At 46.0% G+C, this 18,548-nt stretch overlaps 1 protein-coding gene across 1 annotated transcript in view; it reads left to right on the forward strand.

The window, feature by feature from the left end:
• The first annotated feature begins 831 nt into the window (after positions 1-831).
• LOC144373579 (SH3 domain-containing kinase-binding protein 1-like) overlaps positions 832-18,548 on the forward strand; it is a 189,812-nt gene continuing 172,095 nt past the window's right edge. Inside the window, 1 exon segment of the mRNA XM_078036604.1 lies at positions 832-972. Coding sequence (XP_077892730.1) covers positions 832-972 — 141 coding nt within the window.

The following is an 18,548-nucleotide window of genomic DNA, read 5'->3' on the forward strand; positions in this document are numbered from 1 at the left end:
GGAGCTAAACCAGTTTACAAAAAACAATGGACAAAGGTTTTTTTCTGATATGTGGAAGCTAACTCACAACAGGAGCAGTGATAGGAACAGATGTACAGTAGATTAGACGATGGGGAATGGCGGGAATGGAAAGGACATAAGCAAAGGAAAGACAGTGGAAAGACTCTGACACAGCTTTCCCAAGTATATACGTGGAAACAACACAGGGAATCCCACCTCCATGTACATCCTAAGAATGCAACTCTAAAAAGATAAAGTATAATTATACAAATATGGACTATATCAAAATGAGTTTTATGGGCCAGGGTTGTGGCTCAGTGGTAGAGCACTTGCCTAGTATGTGTGAGGAATCGGGTTTAATTCTCAGTACCGCATATAAACAAAATAAAATAAACAGTCCATTAACAACTTAAAAAAAAAACTTTAAAACGGATTTTATAATTTAAACAACCAATAAGTGAAAATTAATAAAATCATATTTAATAACACTCAAATCAACATCAAATGAATGGAAAGTAAAAAGGCTTTTAAGAGTGGGTATACTCTCTCCCACTTTTCTGCCAAATGACGACACAACTATTGGGCCAGACTTTTTCTGGCTTCTTACCTCCAGAACTGTGGGATATAACTTTCTATTCTTTATAAGTCTCATAATTTTCAGTATTGGAAACTAAAATTAACAAATTTCAATATTTAGACTAATTATCTAAAATATAACAATACCTTTGAAACCGGAGTTCGAAGACGAAGCTCCATGGCTTCTGCTGGCAGGTAGGCGCTGCCCGCGAGGGGCAGGGAGGCCTCGGCAGCAGAGAGGAGTCCTAGCTCTTCATGGCGGGCCATTCCACGCAGGGCTGCAGCAGACCCCTGCAGATCCTCAACCATTTCTTCTTCTTTCGGCAGTCTCTACGAAGTCGAGGAACCATCTCCGGGAAACAAAGCAGGCTGGAACTTCCTTGGGACTCCGGCGAGGTGAGTCGAGGCTCCGGCGAGGCTCGGGCGAGGCTCGGGCGAGGCTCGGGCGAGGCTCGGGCGAGGCTCCAGCGAGGCGAGGCGAGGCCCCGGCGAGGCCCCGGCGAGGCGAGGCCCTGGCGAGGCCCCGGCGAGGCGAGGCAAGGCTCCAGCAAGGCGAGGCTCCGGCGAGGCGAGGCCAGGCTCCGGTGAGGCGAGGCCAGGCTCCGGCGAGGCGAGGCCAGGCTCCGGCGAGGCGAGGCCAGGCTCCGGCGAGGCGAGGCGAGGCGAGGCGAGGCGAGGCAAAGCGAGGCTCTGGTGAGGCGAGGCCCCGGCGAGGCGAGGCCCCGGCGAGGCGAGGCCCCGGCGAGGCGAGGCCCCGGCGAGGCGAGGCCAGGCTCCGGCGAGGCCAGGTGAGGCTCCGGCGAGGCGAGGCGAGGCGAGGCAAAGCGAGGCTCCGGTGAGGCGAGGCCCCAGCTCCGGCTCGGCAAAGCGAGGCTCCGGTGAGGCGAGGCCCCGGCGAGGCGAGGCGAGGCGAGGCGAGGCCGAGGCGAGGCCCCGGCGAGGCGAGGCGAGGCGAGGCCCCAGCGAGGCGAGGCCCGGGCGAGGCGAGGCCCGGGCAGGCGAAACGAGGCCCCGGCGAGGCGAGGCCCCGGCGAGGCGAGGCGAGGCTCTGGCTCCGGCGAGACAAGGCGAGGCTCCTGCGAGGCGAGGCTCCGGCGAGGCGAGGCTCCGGCGAGGCGAGGCTCCGGCGAGGCGAGGCTCCGGCGAGGCGAGGCTCCGGCGAGGCAATCTGGATGGCCTGGCAGCTTCTCTTCGCAGAACAGCCTCCAAGGGGTTTATATAGCACTTGGTCCAATGCTATTGGTCCAAACTTATGCTAATTAGGACTTGAAGGAAGTACCACTGCTATTGGTCAAAACTTATGCTAATTAGGACTTGAAAAAAGTACCAATGCTATTGGTCCAAAGTTATGCTGATTGGGTTGGACACATACTAATGCCATTGGTCAGTCTCTTTTTAATATTCATAGTAGATTCATTCATAGAATCAGCCCCAAATTCCCACGCTGACAATGAATGAATGGCCTGGGAAGCAATCAATGGCAAAGCCGAAAAGTGCTTGCCTCTCATTCCCAAAGCCTTGGGTTGGATCCCTGTTCCAAAAAGAAAAATGAAAAACAAATTACAGATAAATCAACATCAGCAAAAGGAAATAAACAAACTATCAATACATAAATCTTATTCAAAAACATACCTGCTCTAAATTCTGCAGATCTCTGTCAAGTGTCGCCTTACCCTTTACCTCTTCAAAGCAATTTTTCCCAAAACTTGAGAGTCATGGACCATGTCTTAGTTATCTCTCTTTCGCACCTATGCCAGAGGCGATGTGGATGTGTGGGATGTAATCCTGCTGAGGATCAAGGTCTGATTTGGGGCCAGCTTGGGAAGCATTGCTGGTGATATCAAATAATAGCTATTTATTAAAATTCAAATTCATGCATGAAAAAAATGATATAGAACAAAAATATGGTATGATTAAAGGTCAACAAGAAGCAAATAGGGCTGAGGTTGTGACTCAGTGATAGAACCTTTGTCTCCCACGTGTGAGGCACTGGGTTTGACTCTCAGTACCTTCTATGAACAAATGAATAAAATAAAGGTCCAGAGATACCCACCGGAGCTCAGGCCCTTCCCAGATGCACTGGAGCTGCAGTGGGATGCTCAGGCCCAGCCCAGAATGCTTCTACTCACCTGCAGACACCAACCAGAGCTCATGTACAGTCCAGATCTGCCCCCGCTGACCTGGGCAGGAGGCCAGACACAGGGTAGGCCAATGTCCATCCCTCAACTGGGAGACCTGCACCGAGCTCAAGTCTGGCCCAGGACCATGTCCCCACACTGGCAGACACCTGTTGGAACTCAGGCTCTGCCCAGATCAGCCTCACAAACCTGTATGGAGCCCAGGAAAGGGTAGGTCCAGGTCCATCCCAACACTGGCTGACCCTCCCCAGAGCTGAGCCTTGGGCCGTGACTGCCTCTGCCCACCAGCAGACCACTGCAGGAGCTCAGATCCAGTCCAGAGTCACCATGAGGACCTGTGAGGACAAAACCAGTGTCCAGGGTTGCCCTGTCCTTCCAGTCATCAAGAGGCGTGCATTGGAATTCAGGCTCTGCCCAGGACCTACTCTGCCCACTGACAGACAGCTGCAGAACTTCAGCCCCAACCAAGATCAGCCTCACTGACAGGCACGGGAGCATAGTCCAAGGTAGACCTGGTACCAGCTGAAATAAGCAGGCCCCAAGAAGAGCTCAGGCCAGACACGGGACCACCTCCGATCAACAAGTGGAGCTCAAATTCGGCCAAGATTGGCCCGGCTGACCTGCTTGAAGGCAGAGGCAAAGATAGGCCCAATGTCATCTCGCCACATGCAAAACCCCACCAGACCTCCAGCTCTACCCAGATCCAACTCCATTATACGGCAGGAGATGAAGTCCTAGCCCAGGGTAGCCCAAGACAATCCAGTAACCATGAGACTAGCAGTCTCTGCCCAAAGGCCTACCCTACCAAAAGTCATTTTGGCAGCCACCCAGATCAGCCTTGCTGACAGGTGCAGGAACCTGGCCCAAGGTAGGCCTGGATCCAACTGCCACAAGCAGGCTCTGAGCAGAGATCAGGCCAGAAACAAGACAGTCTCTGCCCAAAGGCCCACCTCTGCCAGAGCTCATCTGTGCCCCAATCCACCTTGCTGATCCACTGAGAAGTAAGTCCTGACAGGGTAGATCCTGTTCCTCTACTGTCTGAGCCCTGCTGGAGCTCAGGCTTGGCCCAGGACCACCACCACCCTCATGCAGTCCCCTGCTGCTCATAAATAGCCCATATTTTCCTTTCTGACCTACACAAGAGCCCAGGCAAGGGGAGGCTGAGCTCCATCCTGACAGCTGCAGACCCCCACCAAGCTCCAGCTCTGGCCAGATCCAACTCGACAACATGGTAGGAGACAGAGGTAGAGCCTAGGGTAGCCCAAGTCCATCAAGTCACCTTCAGACTGGTACCTGAGCTCAGGCTCCTCCCAGAAATGACTGTCCACTGTCAGACAGTCACCAAAGTTCAGCCCCAGTCCAGATGTCCCTCTGACAGGCAAGCAAGCCTGCCCTAAGTTAGGCCTTAAACCAACTGCCACAAGCAGGCCCCAAGCAGCCCTAAGGCCAGACACAGGACCGTCTCTGCCCACAGGCAGAGCTCAAACATGGCCAAGATTGGCCTTGCTGACCTGCGCAGGATCCTGTGCAAGGGAGGCCCAGTTCCATCCCGCCACTTGCAGAATCCCACCAGAGCTCCAGCTCTAACCAGATCCAACTCAGTGTCCTGGAAGGACACAAAGCCAGAGCCCAGGGTAGCCCAAGTCGATCCAGTCATCATGAGACTGGCACCAAAGCTCAGGCTCTGCTCATGAATGACTCTACCCACTGACAATCAACCACCCAAGTTCAACCCCACCCAGATCAGCAGTGCTGACAGGTGTGGGAGCCTAGTCCAAGGTAGGCCTGGGATTAACTGCCACAAGTAGGCCCCTGGTAGAGCTCAGGCCACAAGCTCTACAGCCTCACCCCAAAGGCAGACACTTTCTGGACTCTGGTTCTTCTCCGATCAGCCTAGTCCACCTACTTGGGAGCCTACACATGAATAGACATAGTGCCATCCCACCAGTGTCTGATCCCCGCTGGAGCTTAGACTCGGCCCAATACCACCTTTATCTATGGTCAGATGCACACCAGACTCAGGCCCGGGCCAGGACTGCCTCTGCTCATTTGCTGACTCCTGCTGGAGCTTGGGCTCAGCGCACACTATCCTAGTACACCTGTGGGAGTCCAGTAGTAGGCCTGAGTTCATTTCTCCACTGCTAGATAGCAGGTGGAGCTTAGGCTTGGCTCAGGATTGCCTCTCCAACCTGCACGGGAACCTTGGCAAGTGTAGGACTGGTTCCATCCCACCACCTGCACACCTCACCTGGACCTCAAGCTCTGCCCAGGAGCCAGGCCCCAGGGAAAGCCCTGGTTCTACCTGCCACCACCTGACATCGGTGGTTCTTAGGCTCAGCCCAGGACTTCCTCCACTCATTGCCACACATCTTTGGGAGCTCAGGATCACCCCAGATCTGTGAGGACGACCTGCAGTAGAAGCCTGGGCACAGAATGGCCACAGGTCCATTCCCCCACCAGCCAACCACTGCAGGAGCTTATGCCTAGATCTGATCTGCCTGGCCAAACTCTCCTGAGCTCATGCTCAGGGTAAGCCTAGGACCATCCCACCACTGGATGATGTCTTCTGGAGCTCAGGCTCTGTCTAGATCAGCCTATTGCAACTGCATGGGTGTCCTTACCTAGGGTAGGCCTGAGTCCAGCAGACCCTCACCAGATTTGAGGCTCATCCCAGAACTATCTCAGTCCACTGGCAGACACTTCCAGAACTCAGGCAGGGCCCAGGACTGTATGCACCCATCAGCAGACTCCCAATGGAGCTCAGGTAAGGCCAGATCCTCCTCATGGATCTGCATGGCTGCCAGGACCCTAATTAGGTATGGATCAATCCCACTAGGGGAAACCCCCCAGGAGCTGATGAATAAATAAATAGCCAAAACAATAAATAAATAAAGGAAGGAAGGAAAAAGAAAGAAAACTAGTTCATTCATATTCTTGATTTTATTCACATTTACTTTCAGTAGGACATCATGGATTGACTCTATTCTTCAATGCAAGAGACTTACTTATATTACCTAAGCCTGATTTGGGTGACCCAAATGTTATCCATGTAAAAATTAAACATAATTGTAAAATATTGAAGATTTCTTCCCTGACTTTCACCAATATCAATCATATTCACCAGAATACCCCATCTGAAAAATTTGATTGCACATCTGAAATTTGGAAATAGAACCAGAATTCCCAAGCTGGCAAAGGGCTCTCTACATGAGGCAAAATTGTTCCCAGTTGGTAGAAAACAGTACTTTGATGATGTTCCTTTGGGTTTCTGAACAGCTCACTAGAGGTTAATTATATACGGAGCTCGTAAAATTCAAGAAAAAGAAATAAACACCTTAATAAAAATGCGAAAAGACAAATGTAGGCTGTTTATAAAATATCACATACCATACACTTGAGATGGCATTTCATGTCAATATAGTAATCCAAAGAATATATAAAGTACATTTGTGTGTGTGCATATCACATAAAAAGAATAAAGAGAATGAGAAAACCTAATGTTGACAGTGTTGGAAAATGGAATTGTAATGCTCTGATAATTGCAATGAAAAATTGTCATAACCCTTCTGCAGAGAAGTTTAAAATATATATCAAAATTTGAAGTGCACACTTTCCTTTAACCCAAGAATTCCAACTCAAATAACTTATGTATAGTTATTATGGCAAATTTTTAAATTTTACCATGAAATTGATCATTGTAATCAAGGTCCCCATTGGCTAGGGATCAGACCTCAGGTCCCTGGGGAAAGTCATTGGGCACCATTGCATTGCTCACACCCATGCCTTTCCTGGGGGTTGCTTACAATCATAAACAGCCCTCCTTCCAGAGATGTCTCTCTCAGCTCGTGGGCCATAGTTTCACTGGATTGGTAACATTTTTCCCATTAAACTCTAGGACATTCTTATATATTTTGGAAATTCAGACTCAAGTGTTTCCTCACATCTACAGGTTGTCTCCTGCGCTGATTTTTGTACCCTTCTGTAGTATGGGCAGATGTTGTCCATTATCTATTCTTGCTTTTGTTGTCTGTGCTATAGATGTTGTATCAAGAAAGAAAGATAGAAAGAAAGAAAGAAAGAAAGAGAGAGAGAGAGAGAGAGAGAAAGGATGGAAGGAAGAAAGGAAGGAAGGAAGTAAAAAAGAAAAAAGAAAGAAATCATTGCCAAGACTAATGAGAATGACTGGACAATGAAGGTTTTTTTTCTTCTGTTTTTTTCTAGGAAATTTGTAGCCATAGGTCTCACACAGGTCCGCCTTGCCGACCTGCACAGGAGATGGTGCCCAGGGTAACACAGGGTTCATTCCTCCACCAACTGACCCCTGCTGGATCTAAGGTTCTGCCTAGATCTACATTGCCAACATGCCCAAGAGCCAGGGGACAGGGTAGCCCGGGTCCATAAAACCTCTGTGAGACCTCCACCAGAGCTCAGGTTTGGTCTGGACAACCTGCACCCACCAGCCAACCATGCTGGAGCTCAGGAATGCCTTTGCCCACTGGAACTCTCTCCAGAACTCAGGCATGGCCCAGGATCTCCTCTGGCCACAGACAGACACCAGCTGGGGCTCAGTACTGGCCCACATCAGCTTCTATGACCTGAACGGGAGCAGGAGCACAGGGTAAGCCCTGGTCTTTCACACTACCTGCAGACCCCAGCAGGAGCTCAGTCTCTGCCCAGATTGACCATGCAGATTTGCAAGGGAGCCTCAGCACAGGTTAGGCCCAAGTTCATCCTGCCAACAGGATACACTGCCTGGAGCTTAGCATCCACCCAGGATCGCCTCTGCCAACAGGAAGACATGTTCTGGAGCTCATACACAGCCCAGGTCCTCCTCAACGACCTGTGCAGGAGCAAGAGTTCAGGGTAGGCCCAGGGTTATCCCACCACCTGCAGAACCCCGCAGGAGCTCTTGCTCCTCCAAGATCTGCCTTGCTGACATGCATGGGAGCCCATTGCACAGGATAGCCCTGGATTTATCCCGCCACTAGGAGATCCCCTACAGGAGCTCAGGACTGGCCCAAATCTTCTTTGCCAACCTACATGGCTGCCAGGGCTCAGATAAAGTGCAAGTCAATCCCTCCACCAGGAAAGTCCCCAGGAGCTCAACAAGAAACAAATAGCCCAGATAGATAGATAGATAGATAGATAGATAGATAGATGAATCTAGATTATGCATATTCCTGATTTTTTGCATTTCCTGTCAGTAGGACTTCATGGATTGACTCTATTCATTAATTCAAGAGATTTATAGAACCTAATCCTGAATTGGGTGGGCCAAATGTTGTCCATGTAAAAATAAATCATGATTGTGAAATATTGAAATTATCTTCTCTGACTTGTCAACAATATCAACCATATTCACCAGAATATCTTATCTGAAATACTTGATTTCACTCTGGAAACTTATAAGAAGAACCAGAATTTCCAAGCTGGCAAAGAGCTCTATACATGAGGCAAAACTGTTGACAGTTGCTTGAAAACAGTATTTTGGTGATGTTCATGTGGGTGTCTGCACAGCTAACTCACCAGAGGTTAATCATACACTGAGCTCCTATAATTCAAGAAAAAGTAACAAACAGCCTATTAAAAATGGGAAAAGACAAATGTAGGTCATTTATAAAATATGACATACTATAAACTTGAGATGACATTTCATGTTAATATAGCTATCCAAAAAATATATAAAGTATGTGTATGTTCCTACCTAATAAAAGAATAAAGAGAATGAGAAAAATCTGATATTGACAGGGTTGGAAAATGGAATTTTCATGCTCTGATAATTGCAATGCAAAATTGTCAGAGAAGTTTTAGAACATATACCAAAATTTGAAGCGCATGCTTACCTTTTGGCCAAGAATTTCAATTTAAGTAACATATTTATTGTCATTGTGGTAATTCTTAAATTGATCATTGTAACCAAGGTCCGAACCAGCTGGGAATCAGACCTCAGGTTCCTGGGGAAAGTCACTGGACACCATTTCTCTGCTCACACCCATACCTTTCCCAGGGAGGTTGCTTAGGTTAATAAAGACAGGTCCCTTTGCAGAAATGTCTCTTCCAGTCCTTAGCCATGATTTCATTGGATTGGTAACTTTTTTGGCTATTAAATCCTAGGACATTCTTATATATTTTTGAAATCCACAATGTGAAAGCATTTCCTCCCTACTGCAGGTTGTTTTCTGCCCTGACTTTGTTTGTCCCCTTCTGCAGTATGGGAAGATGTTGTCCAATATCTATTCTTTTTTTTTTTTAAAGAGAGAGTGAGAGAGTGAGAGAGGAGAGAGAGAGAGATAATTTTTAATATTTATTTTTTAGTTCTCGGCGGACACAACATCTTTGTTGGTTTGTGGTGCTGAGGATCGAACCTGGGCCACACCCATGCCAGGCGAGCGTGCTACCGCTTGAGCCACATCCCCAGCCCAATATTATATTATGAGGTTTTCATATATGGCCTTTATGGGGTTGAGTTAACTTCTGGCTCTTTCTAGTTTATTGTGTATATTTGTTATGAAGGTTTTGAATTTGATAACCATGTGATCTTCATCCTTGTTTCAGTTGATTTGGTGTGTGACAGATGACTATTATGAGGTGCTCAGGGAAATGAAAATCAGAACCTCAATTAGACATCACACCACATGCTACAGCTCTGTGTTTTCTTATCAAAAACCCACAAAAGACATATAGACATATAGACATGTCTGTGCTATAAATGTTGTAACAAAAAACAAAACAAAAAAGAAACAAAAAAGAAATCATTGCTGAGACTAATGAGAATGACTAGACAATGAAGGGTTGTTTTCTCCTGTTTTTTTTTTTCTAGGAAGTTTACAGCCATAGATCTCACATTTAAGTCTTCCACTCACTTTAAAGTTATTTGCATGTGGCATAAGATAAGCATCTTGTTTCATCTTTTGGCATGCAGGCATATTATTTCTCACTAAATTTTTTTATGGAATTGTTATGGTTTTATATCCATAAGATCACTATATGCAAATAGAGACATTTTTTACTTCTTTTCTGATTGGGGTGTATTTTCTTTCTTTTTCATTCCTAGCTACTCTGGTTAGGGCTTCTAGTACTCTGCTGAACAGAAGTGGTGAGCTTGGGCATTCTTGCCTTGTTCCTGATCATACATAAACAGCTCCCACCGCCACTGAGGATTATATTATGAGGTTTTCATATATGGCCTTTATGGGGTTGAGTTAACTTCTGGCTCTTTCTAGTTTATTGTGTATATTTGTTATGAAGGTTTTGAATTTGATAACCATGTGATCTTCATCCTTGTTTCAGTTGATTTGGTGTGTGACAGATGACTATTATGAGGTGCTCAGGGAAATGAAAATCAGAACCTCAATTAGACATCACACCACATGCTACAGCTCTGTGTTCTCTTATCAAAAACCCACAAAAGACATCAAGTGCTAGTGGAGACTAGGGGGATTGGAACCCCTCTATTGGTGGGAGTGAAACATGGTGTGGCTGCTATGGAAACTAGTATGGCAGTTCCTCAAAAAAATTGAACTAGAACTCTCAGGAACTGGCCACACCATTTCTGTGTATTTATTTAAAAAAAACTGAAATTGAGTTTTGAAAAAGGTATTAGCACTTCCACCTTCATTCTAGCATTAGTCACAGGAGTTGGGATGTGGAAACAATTCTAGATGTCTATCAAAAGATGTATAGGTTTACAGATTATGGCTGATCACAAATGAAGCTTCAAATAAAGAAATAATACCTTCAGTCCAGGACAACACAAGGGAGTCACAGATGACCAAAAGAAGTGGGCCAGTTCCACAACAAACACTGCGGGACTCCACACACATGATGTCTGTAAGATGGTCCAACTCATATACACAGAGAGTAGAAGGGGAGTTGCCAAAGGTGGGGCATAAGGACATGTTAATCACCAGAGATAAAATTTCAGGGATGCAGAGGATGCAAATCTAGAGAGCTGGGCTTGTAGATATACAGGCCGCACTGTTGTGACCTGGAAGTTAGTGAAGGAGGCTGCTTCCCTCTTCAATATTCTTACCAAATTCTAACAATAAATAAATAAATTGAAGTACATTCACTTCCACAGAGGCCTTGGAATATTTTCTAAAAAGAACCCACTATCTCCTTCAGAAATTAAGTTCCTTCGTCTATCCATTGGTGTCTACATACTTTCCCCAAATTTAACAAAGATGTTTGGTTATAAAAGATTGTTTTTACAAAAGTCATACTGTGCATAATTGTAACTGGGACACACATCAGGCTGGGCAAAGCTTTCAACAATGAGAAGATACCCAAGTGACTTTGGACTCTGTGGGTGCTGAGTACATTACCCTATTTCCTGCCAGCTCTGCAGAGGCAGGCGCTGTGCCCACTGCTAACTGTGCAGTTTGCCAGCAAAACCTCCAAGCTGGAAAAATGCGCACACATCAAAAGTTCTGCTTGGAGGGTTAGAAGCCAGACACGGAATGGAGGCGCGATTGTAATTCAAGTGGAGGTCACACTGCTCTTTGCAAAGCCTTTGTGAGAAGAGAATGGCACTCTCCCCAGGTGTGTTTTGGGGTCTCTCCAAATGACACGACTGCCAAGAGAGACCTAAGGCAGTTATGTGGCTTCTCTTCCTAGCTACCAGGAGGAGGGCGCGTATTTCGCTTGCCCCAAACCCAGTCAGGTCTCCTCTTGTTCTAGGCTTCCCTGAGGGTTCCTCCACCCTGAGAGAAAGCAAGGGCATCCTGCATGCTGCATCTCCCCAGGGAGGTCACACATAATTAACAAGCTTGAATAAGAGTGTGCACTTCAAAGACGTCATCCTCAGAGGATCAGAGATGGAATTGCTTACTATCTGAAGCTGGAGTTGGGTTCCAGGGGCATTTGTTTCCACAGATGGTTCCTTCTCCTGCAGCAGGCACCTGACTCCCAGAGCCCACTCAGAGGACAGGTCGTCCAAAAAGAAGATTCAATCCCAAGTCCCCAGCAGCCTCCACCACACTCCCACTATATAAAAATGGCTGGTGATTTAGAGAGGAGGCCACTGTCAGCTCTGCTGGTCTGCTATAAGTGTTTCATTTGCTTGGTTTTCATTTTTATCAAGTAACCTGCTGGCCTTGAAATTGTAGAGCATCCTCCTTTGGCATCCTGGTATGTGATTTTCCTGTCAACCCTCATCTTTCACGTATCCAAAAGGCAGGAGCAGCTTGAGGCTTTGGCAGATTGTTCTAGGTTATTCATTTACAAGAAGTCATCCACCAAGACTTGAGTGGTCTGTCTGTACAACACTGGGCCACAGATCACCCATGTGCATTGCTTTTGAACAGGGTGGTTTGGTATTTCCATGTGGACCTGGTGGCCTCCCTTCTTGTCCTAGTGGAGAGCACGTTAAAGTGTAGAGCCATCATCAGGCAGTTAGGGGGACGGGAATGTGGCAGTGAAACAAATCAACAGTCATTAGAGCTTACTCTGTGCCAGGAAGTGTACTCCGTGCTTTACAAACACCCCTCATTTAAATGCTAGGAAACCCCCAAAGGGCAGGTCTCCATTCCCTGGAAACTGGAGTTCAGAGATGTTGTTCAGGGGGCACAAGAATGTGCAGAGAAAATGCTTCCTGGGTTTATATAGTAAAACGAGGATGATACAGAAGAGGTTATTAAATTGTTTGTTAAGTAATGACTTTTATAAAATTGAGACTATCCCAGCCACTGACACTGAAGAGATTTGCTTTTCAACTTCATCAACTTCATCTCCTCTTACCCCCCATGCCAAGTGTCTTAGGCTTCACAGAACCCAGAAGTCAATTCACATTTTATTTCAAACATGCAAACCCTTATTTCACACATGGAGACCACAAGCTGCAGCCAAAGTCTACATCAGACAACATGAACCTGTGCTGACTTGTGTGGCCACCTCTGTAAATTGACGTCCCGGTCCTCATGAAAATAAGTGACTGTGCAAATGTCAAGCAAAATTTAAAAATGCACAAATGTATACACACATATGTGAGTACATACTCTATGTATACCTACATTTACACACATGTGCACACACACGTGAGTACATTCTGTACATACACCTACATTCACACACATACACACACACACACACACACACACACACACATATACATCAACTAACACACCTGCTAACAGAGGCCACTTCTAGGAAGGGCAGTGTGATTTGAGGAAGGAAGAGGACCAGGAGGTGAAGAGATATTTTAGCATTTTATCCTAAATACTAATCCTTTGTTTTACAGCATATATTCCTATATTTTACAGCCATTTCTAAAATTACAAAATAACTTAAGGTTAAATGCTGGTATAAAGTATGATTTGTTGAGAGTAAGTTGATTGACTATGTGCCAAATTTTGTGATAGGAAAACTGTCTTCAAGAAGTAAATCAAGTCATCCTAATGCCAGTCTCCTACCACCAAGGATGCTCCCTTGATGCTCCCTCCACCAAGGCCACCAGCCAAGATACCTGTTCCCAGAGCTGGGGATGCAGGTCAACAGCTCATAGATGCTCCTTCTCAGAGAATTACCTTACCTGGTGGGAGCCTCTTACCTTTCTACTCTGCCGTCCCTGAAGAGGTAGTCAGGGGAGCTGCTGGCAGCCGGGGCCTCACCTACACCCCGACATCCAGGGCTACCCGCCCCACCTCAGAAGATACTCAGAGCTGGTGTTCAAGCTCAGAGCTCCTGGTGGGATCAGCCCAGTGCTCGACTTCAGCTGAGATGTTGTCCTTACTTAGACTCTCTGCTCTGTTCTGTTGCCCCTGGGTCCCTTCTCCCAGGAGCACTTCCTCGATAAATTGCTTTCACAACAGGAATTGGAAGCTCTATGGCTAGGGAACCCCCATTACCCACCCCAATAACACTAGGCCTGAGAGTTTCCCAAATGAATTCAATGAGCAGGAAATTCCAAACATATTTAAAATGTCTCAGAACATACAGAAGAAACCCGCACCACCCTAAAATCATTTCTGAAGCCCCCACACCATTGATAAAACCTGGACAAAGCACAAGAAAACCACCAGTCAACACAAGATGTAAGTATTCATGCAAAAAGTCTTAAATTAAATGTTAACATCAAGCTAATTAAAGGTGACTAGCACATTAAAAGAATGATTCACCATGTCCAGATGAGGTTTCTAACCTGTTGGCATAATTTAGTCTACTAGGTGGTCAAAGGCCAGAAAAACCTATGATGTTGAAAGGATAAAAAGATATTTGATTAAATTCAATTATATTTTAGGAAAAGTGGATAGTTGGATAGCGCAAACTTGTATAGAGATAAACAATGTAAATATAAATGAAAACAACCAGAAAGTAATAAGACTTCATTTTGAAAGCAGAAAATACACATATTTCAATAGTTGATAATAAATTAGATAAGAAACACATGGAATTTAAAAAAGTCACCAATATTGTTATTTCTTATAAAAAGATAAATATTAAAAAAGACATCATCCTAATTAATAAGAGAGAAAATCTTAACAAGTTTGCCAGGGAGACAATACAACTTTGGAACACACATGAAGTTGCTCAACTACACTCATAATTTTAAAAAAACAGCAAAGATCACTATAAGGCATGGGTGAGAGTGAGCAGAAGCAGATCTTTCCAAGCCCCCTGTGGTGGAGCAAAGACTGTTGCACACTTTCCAGAGATAAGCTTGGAAATATCTACGAAAATGTAAAACAGATAAAATGGTAGTTCCAGCAAGTCTACTGTGCCTTTATCAAGTAGGCACAACCTTGGTTTACCCAAAATCTTATGTGAAAGGATGTTCATAGCAGTACTGATTATAAAACTCTGAAAACCACCTAAATATTCCCCAGTAAGAAAATAGTTAAACAAAACCCACCCATATGAGGTTGAACTATCTAATTCACACAGATAAATGCACTAACCACATGAGACGCAGGTCTTGGCAAACTTGACTATAAGGTCAGATAGTCAATATCCCAGGCTTTGTGCTCTTATGGTCTCTGTCACAACTCCTCACTCTGCTGTGACATAGACAGATGGGTGCCTATGTGTCCCAGGAGTGTTGCTGTCACAGAAACAGGTGACAGGCTGAACCTGGCCCCTGATTTAATTGATTGATTGATGGGTAAATTGATAATCCATAGGTATTTATAGATGGATATACAGATTATTTGTGCATTTTTATAGAAAATATTCTGCATATTTTAAATTATATGCTTACATTATATAGGTGGTTAAATAAATGAATGAATCCTACAGAGTTCTACTCCACAGCTATGAAAGGAATGAGTAACCTGCATGCCAGGACCCCGAAGCTCTCCCAGACACATTAAGCAGAAAACACACCCAACAAGGTGTGAGAACAGTGGGCCCCAGGTTGTGTCTGAGTGTGTAGGTTTCATGCAGTGTCCATAAATGATGCAAGAACTGTCATGGCCTATGACATTAAGTGACTGGTTTTGAAGGGAAAATTTAAAAAAAAATGACTTCCCTTTTATATTCTTTACTACTTTTTAATGTGGGTGTGTATATAGTTTTAACTCAAAAATGCATTTTTAAAAAGAAAATTAATACACTGTGTAGAGCGAGGGAGCATGGGCCAGTTGGCAGGGCACAGCAGGGGCCTGGGCCAACTGTCTGTGGCATCTGGCCTGGGAGGGCCATGCCAGTTACTAGTGTTGAAATACAACAGGGTCAGGTGAAAGGCAGCCACTCCTCTGTGTGCCTGGAATTCGCCCCTGTCACCCTAGGCCCACCTCCCCAAGACCCCCAAGATTCATCAACCATGGGTTCTCGGGGAAATCCATCTATGTGCTGGGCTTCCCTGTAGTCATCTGTGAGAGGCGGCACTGCCTGGCCACCTGGCCTGGGTCTGCTGGAGGATGAAGAGAGATGGCATATCTCAGAGCTCTCTGAAAAGCAGAATGCTCTTGGTCAGCACAGAACCATCAGCATCATCTTTTGGCACTTGGAGCCTATAGACAAAGACAGTGTGGAGCACGGGCCCCCCACACAAGAACATTTTCTCTTCACAGGCATCGAAACATGGCCTTCACACTTCCATTCCAGCATGGATAGTGCCTTGTTCAGCATGTGGATATCTGTCAATTCCCTTTCCCATCCGGAATCGAGGATAGAAAGTGTGGCTTATTCATCTGCATGCTCAGGACCCAGGAAAATGGCTGATGTTGACTCCCTATATGTTTGATAAATAAATAAATCAGGGCTGGGGCTCAGTGGTAGAGAGATTGCCTAGTACATATGAGGCCCTGGGTTCCATCCTCAGAACCACATAAATATGAATAAATAAATAAATAAATTGACATGTAAATCACTTTAAAAGAAATAAATAAGTAAATAAATAAACAAATCAGAAGGGAACAAAATAAGAGCCATCTACAGATCTCTACACTGGGAGGAAGATTCACAACTTCACTTCTCAACTGTTCCTGAGTAACTCGGTGACTACATTCATACAGCAGTCATATGATAAAATGATCAATGAATCATTGCCTGTCCCACTGGAGGGATCCTAATGAGTGTAACTGAGCAGCTACATGAATTGTGGTAGGAACTTAGGATGCAGGATGAGCCCGACCATTTCTGTCGAATCAGACAGTCATGAAACTATAACTTTTCATGGAGATAAGTACTGGGGAGGAAATGAATGAGGTCTGTGAGATCCCATAATAAGGAAGAATCTGGGTGTGTCTGGGAGAACGCCCAGGGAAGTCTTCCCTGAGAAACTGATGCTCAAGCCAAGACCAAAGAAAGAGAGAAGCGAGAATAAGCCAGATTAGGGAGTGGATTATGTTTATATGTCTAAACAAAGTATATGCACCATCCTGTGGTAAAGTAAGCATGGAGCCTTTAAGGGCCATGGGAGATGTCAGAGCAGGAGCTCAGGAGGACAAGAGTGATGCAGGGTTGCTGTGGAGAGGCTGCCCTGCCCTGGTATTCTGGAGCTCAGCCAGGACCCTTCCCAGCTTCCTTTGAGTAAGATGCTGCCAAGTGGTTATTCCCCGCTGAGGCTCCCAAGGAAGTGAGGTGGGAAAGTGAGCTCCGTCCTTCCTTTCTCCCTCTTCTGGATGGGACAAAGACAAAGGTGAGGTCCAAGAGAGGCAGAAGCCAGGGCACCCCAGGGAACCACTAGCCAACCTAGACTGGGAGGAGAATCCACTTGCCCTGTGGTTGAATAATGATATACTTGAAAGTCTCTTTGTCCCCTCAGCCTGGCTGTCAGAACCATAGAGGCAGGCATGAGCCAGATTGTGCGGCACCCTGTGGGTCATGTCCAGGAAGGTGGGATTTATCCTAAGAAATGGGGAGCCATTGAGAAGTTTGATGCAAGACTGCGAGATATGACCCAATGTTGTGTTTTTGCAAAGGTGACCCCAGTTGCTCCATGAAGAGTAACAGATGGCTCTCATCTTCCATCTCACTTTGCTCATTTTTTCCATCTCACTTTGCTCATTGCTTCCATCTCATTTTGCTCATTTGTGCCTTCACTATATCCGATAAGGAAGAGGCAAAATAATCACATACTTCAGGGATACGCTGTGATAAGGAATGGATGGCAACAGGTTGGAAATGATAAAAATACAGCAACACGAGCAGATAGGTGATGTTGAGTATCAGACTAAAAGTCAGCGGGCAAAATTGTTAGGGAGTTTTCAAAAACTAAAAGCCGAAGCAAGTTTAATCTCAATGGGCACAGAGGAAGCACCAAGCGCTGCTATTAGGATGGCGGGCTTTGAGGTCAGGATGCACCTCTGCCACTCACAAGCTTCACCATCTAAGGTGTGGTGCCTGGATCCTCTGCTCTTGGAGTTTCTCCCTCCAAGAGGGGGTACAAGAGAATTTGTGTTTCAGAATTTCTATAAAAGCTGCATAAATGTGAAGCTGACACTTGTACAGCAGCTCCTGGCATGGGGTAGTGCTCTCCTGTGTCTGTCATGGGAACGAGTGGGTCAAAGGACAGGAACTAAGCAGGTGTGTGGACTTAGAAGGCTAAAATTGATGCATGGAAGATGATAAAATATTCTGCAAACCATCAAGAGCATGCTGTCAGTGAAGACCAGGACCACGGTGGGATGGAGGAAAGAAGAAATCTTCCCATTTGTCCTAAAATCCTCACCAAGGCAGAGCCTGTCATTCAGGATCTCTCAACTGCAGCAAGGCAGACCTGTTCAGCCAGGTCATCTGTGGTTTCTGTTGGGAACTGGGGGGCAGCCTGAGCTGTCCAGGGTACTGAGTAGCATCCTGGCTCCACCGCTAGATGCCAATTGCAACCCCACCCCAAAAGACTGTCCCAGACACATTCATCCAGTGGGGATAGGAGAGGAGCTCATGGACACATCCCACCTATCAAGGACCTTGCTCTGGGAAGCTCACATTTTCTCCTTCTCTTGGTCTTACGGGCATAGTGTCACTGGAATATATTGTATTGCTGCGTAGTGATTATACAAAGTGGTGGGTTTCATAGTGGTATATTCATGAATAATTAGATCAATTTCCCTCTCCATACCACCCTCCTCCTTTCTGTCCTCCATTCCTGGACCTCCTTCCTCTACTCCAAGGGCCTCCCTTCTGGTCTCATGGCAATGCTTTTTATCCGACTCTTCCCTCTCACTCCACATATCATAGAAAACATATGATCCTTTTCTCTCCGTCCCTGACTTATTGTTCTCGAGTATGTAAAGGTCAGTGATGAGAGGGAGAGAATGCTTGGCCAGCATGCACCACTCAGCAGGAGGGATACCCTCTGAGAAACATCTCCACAGGTGGTTTTGTCATTATGTGAACATCATAGAGTGCACTTATGCCAACTGAGACAACCACGATGTCACTAGACAACATGAC

Source organism: Ictidomys tridecemlineatus, unplaced genomic scaffold (genome assembly GCF_052094955.1).
Source record: "Ictidomys tridecemlineatus isolate mIctTri1 unplaced genomic scaffold, mIctTri1.hap1 Scaffold_44, whole genome shotgun sequence".
Lineage (NCBI taxonomy): Eukaryota > Metazoa > Chordata > Mammalia > Rodentia > Sciuridae > Ictidomys > Ictidomys tridecemlineatus.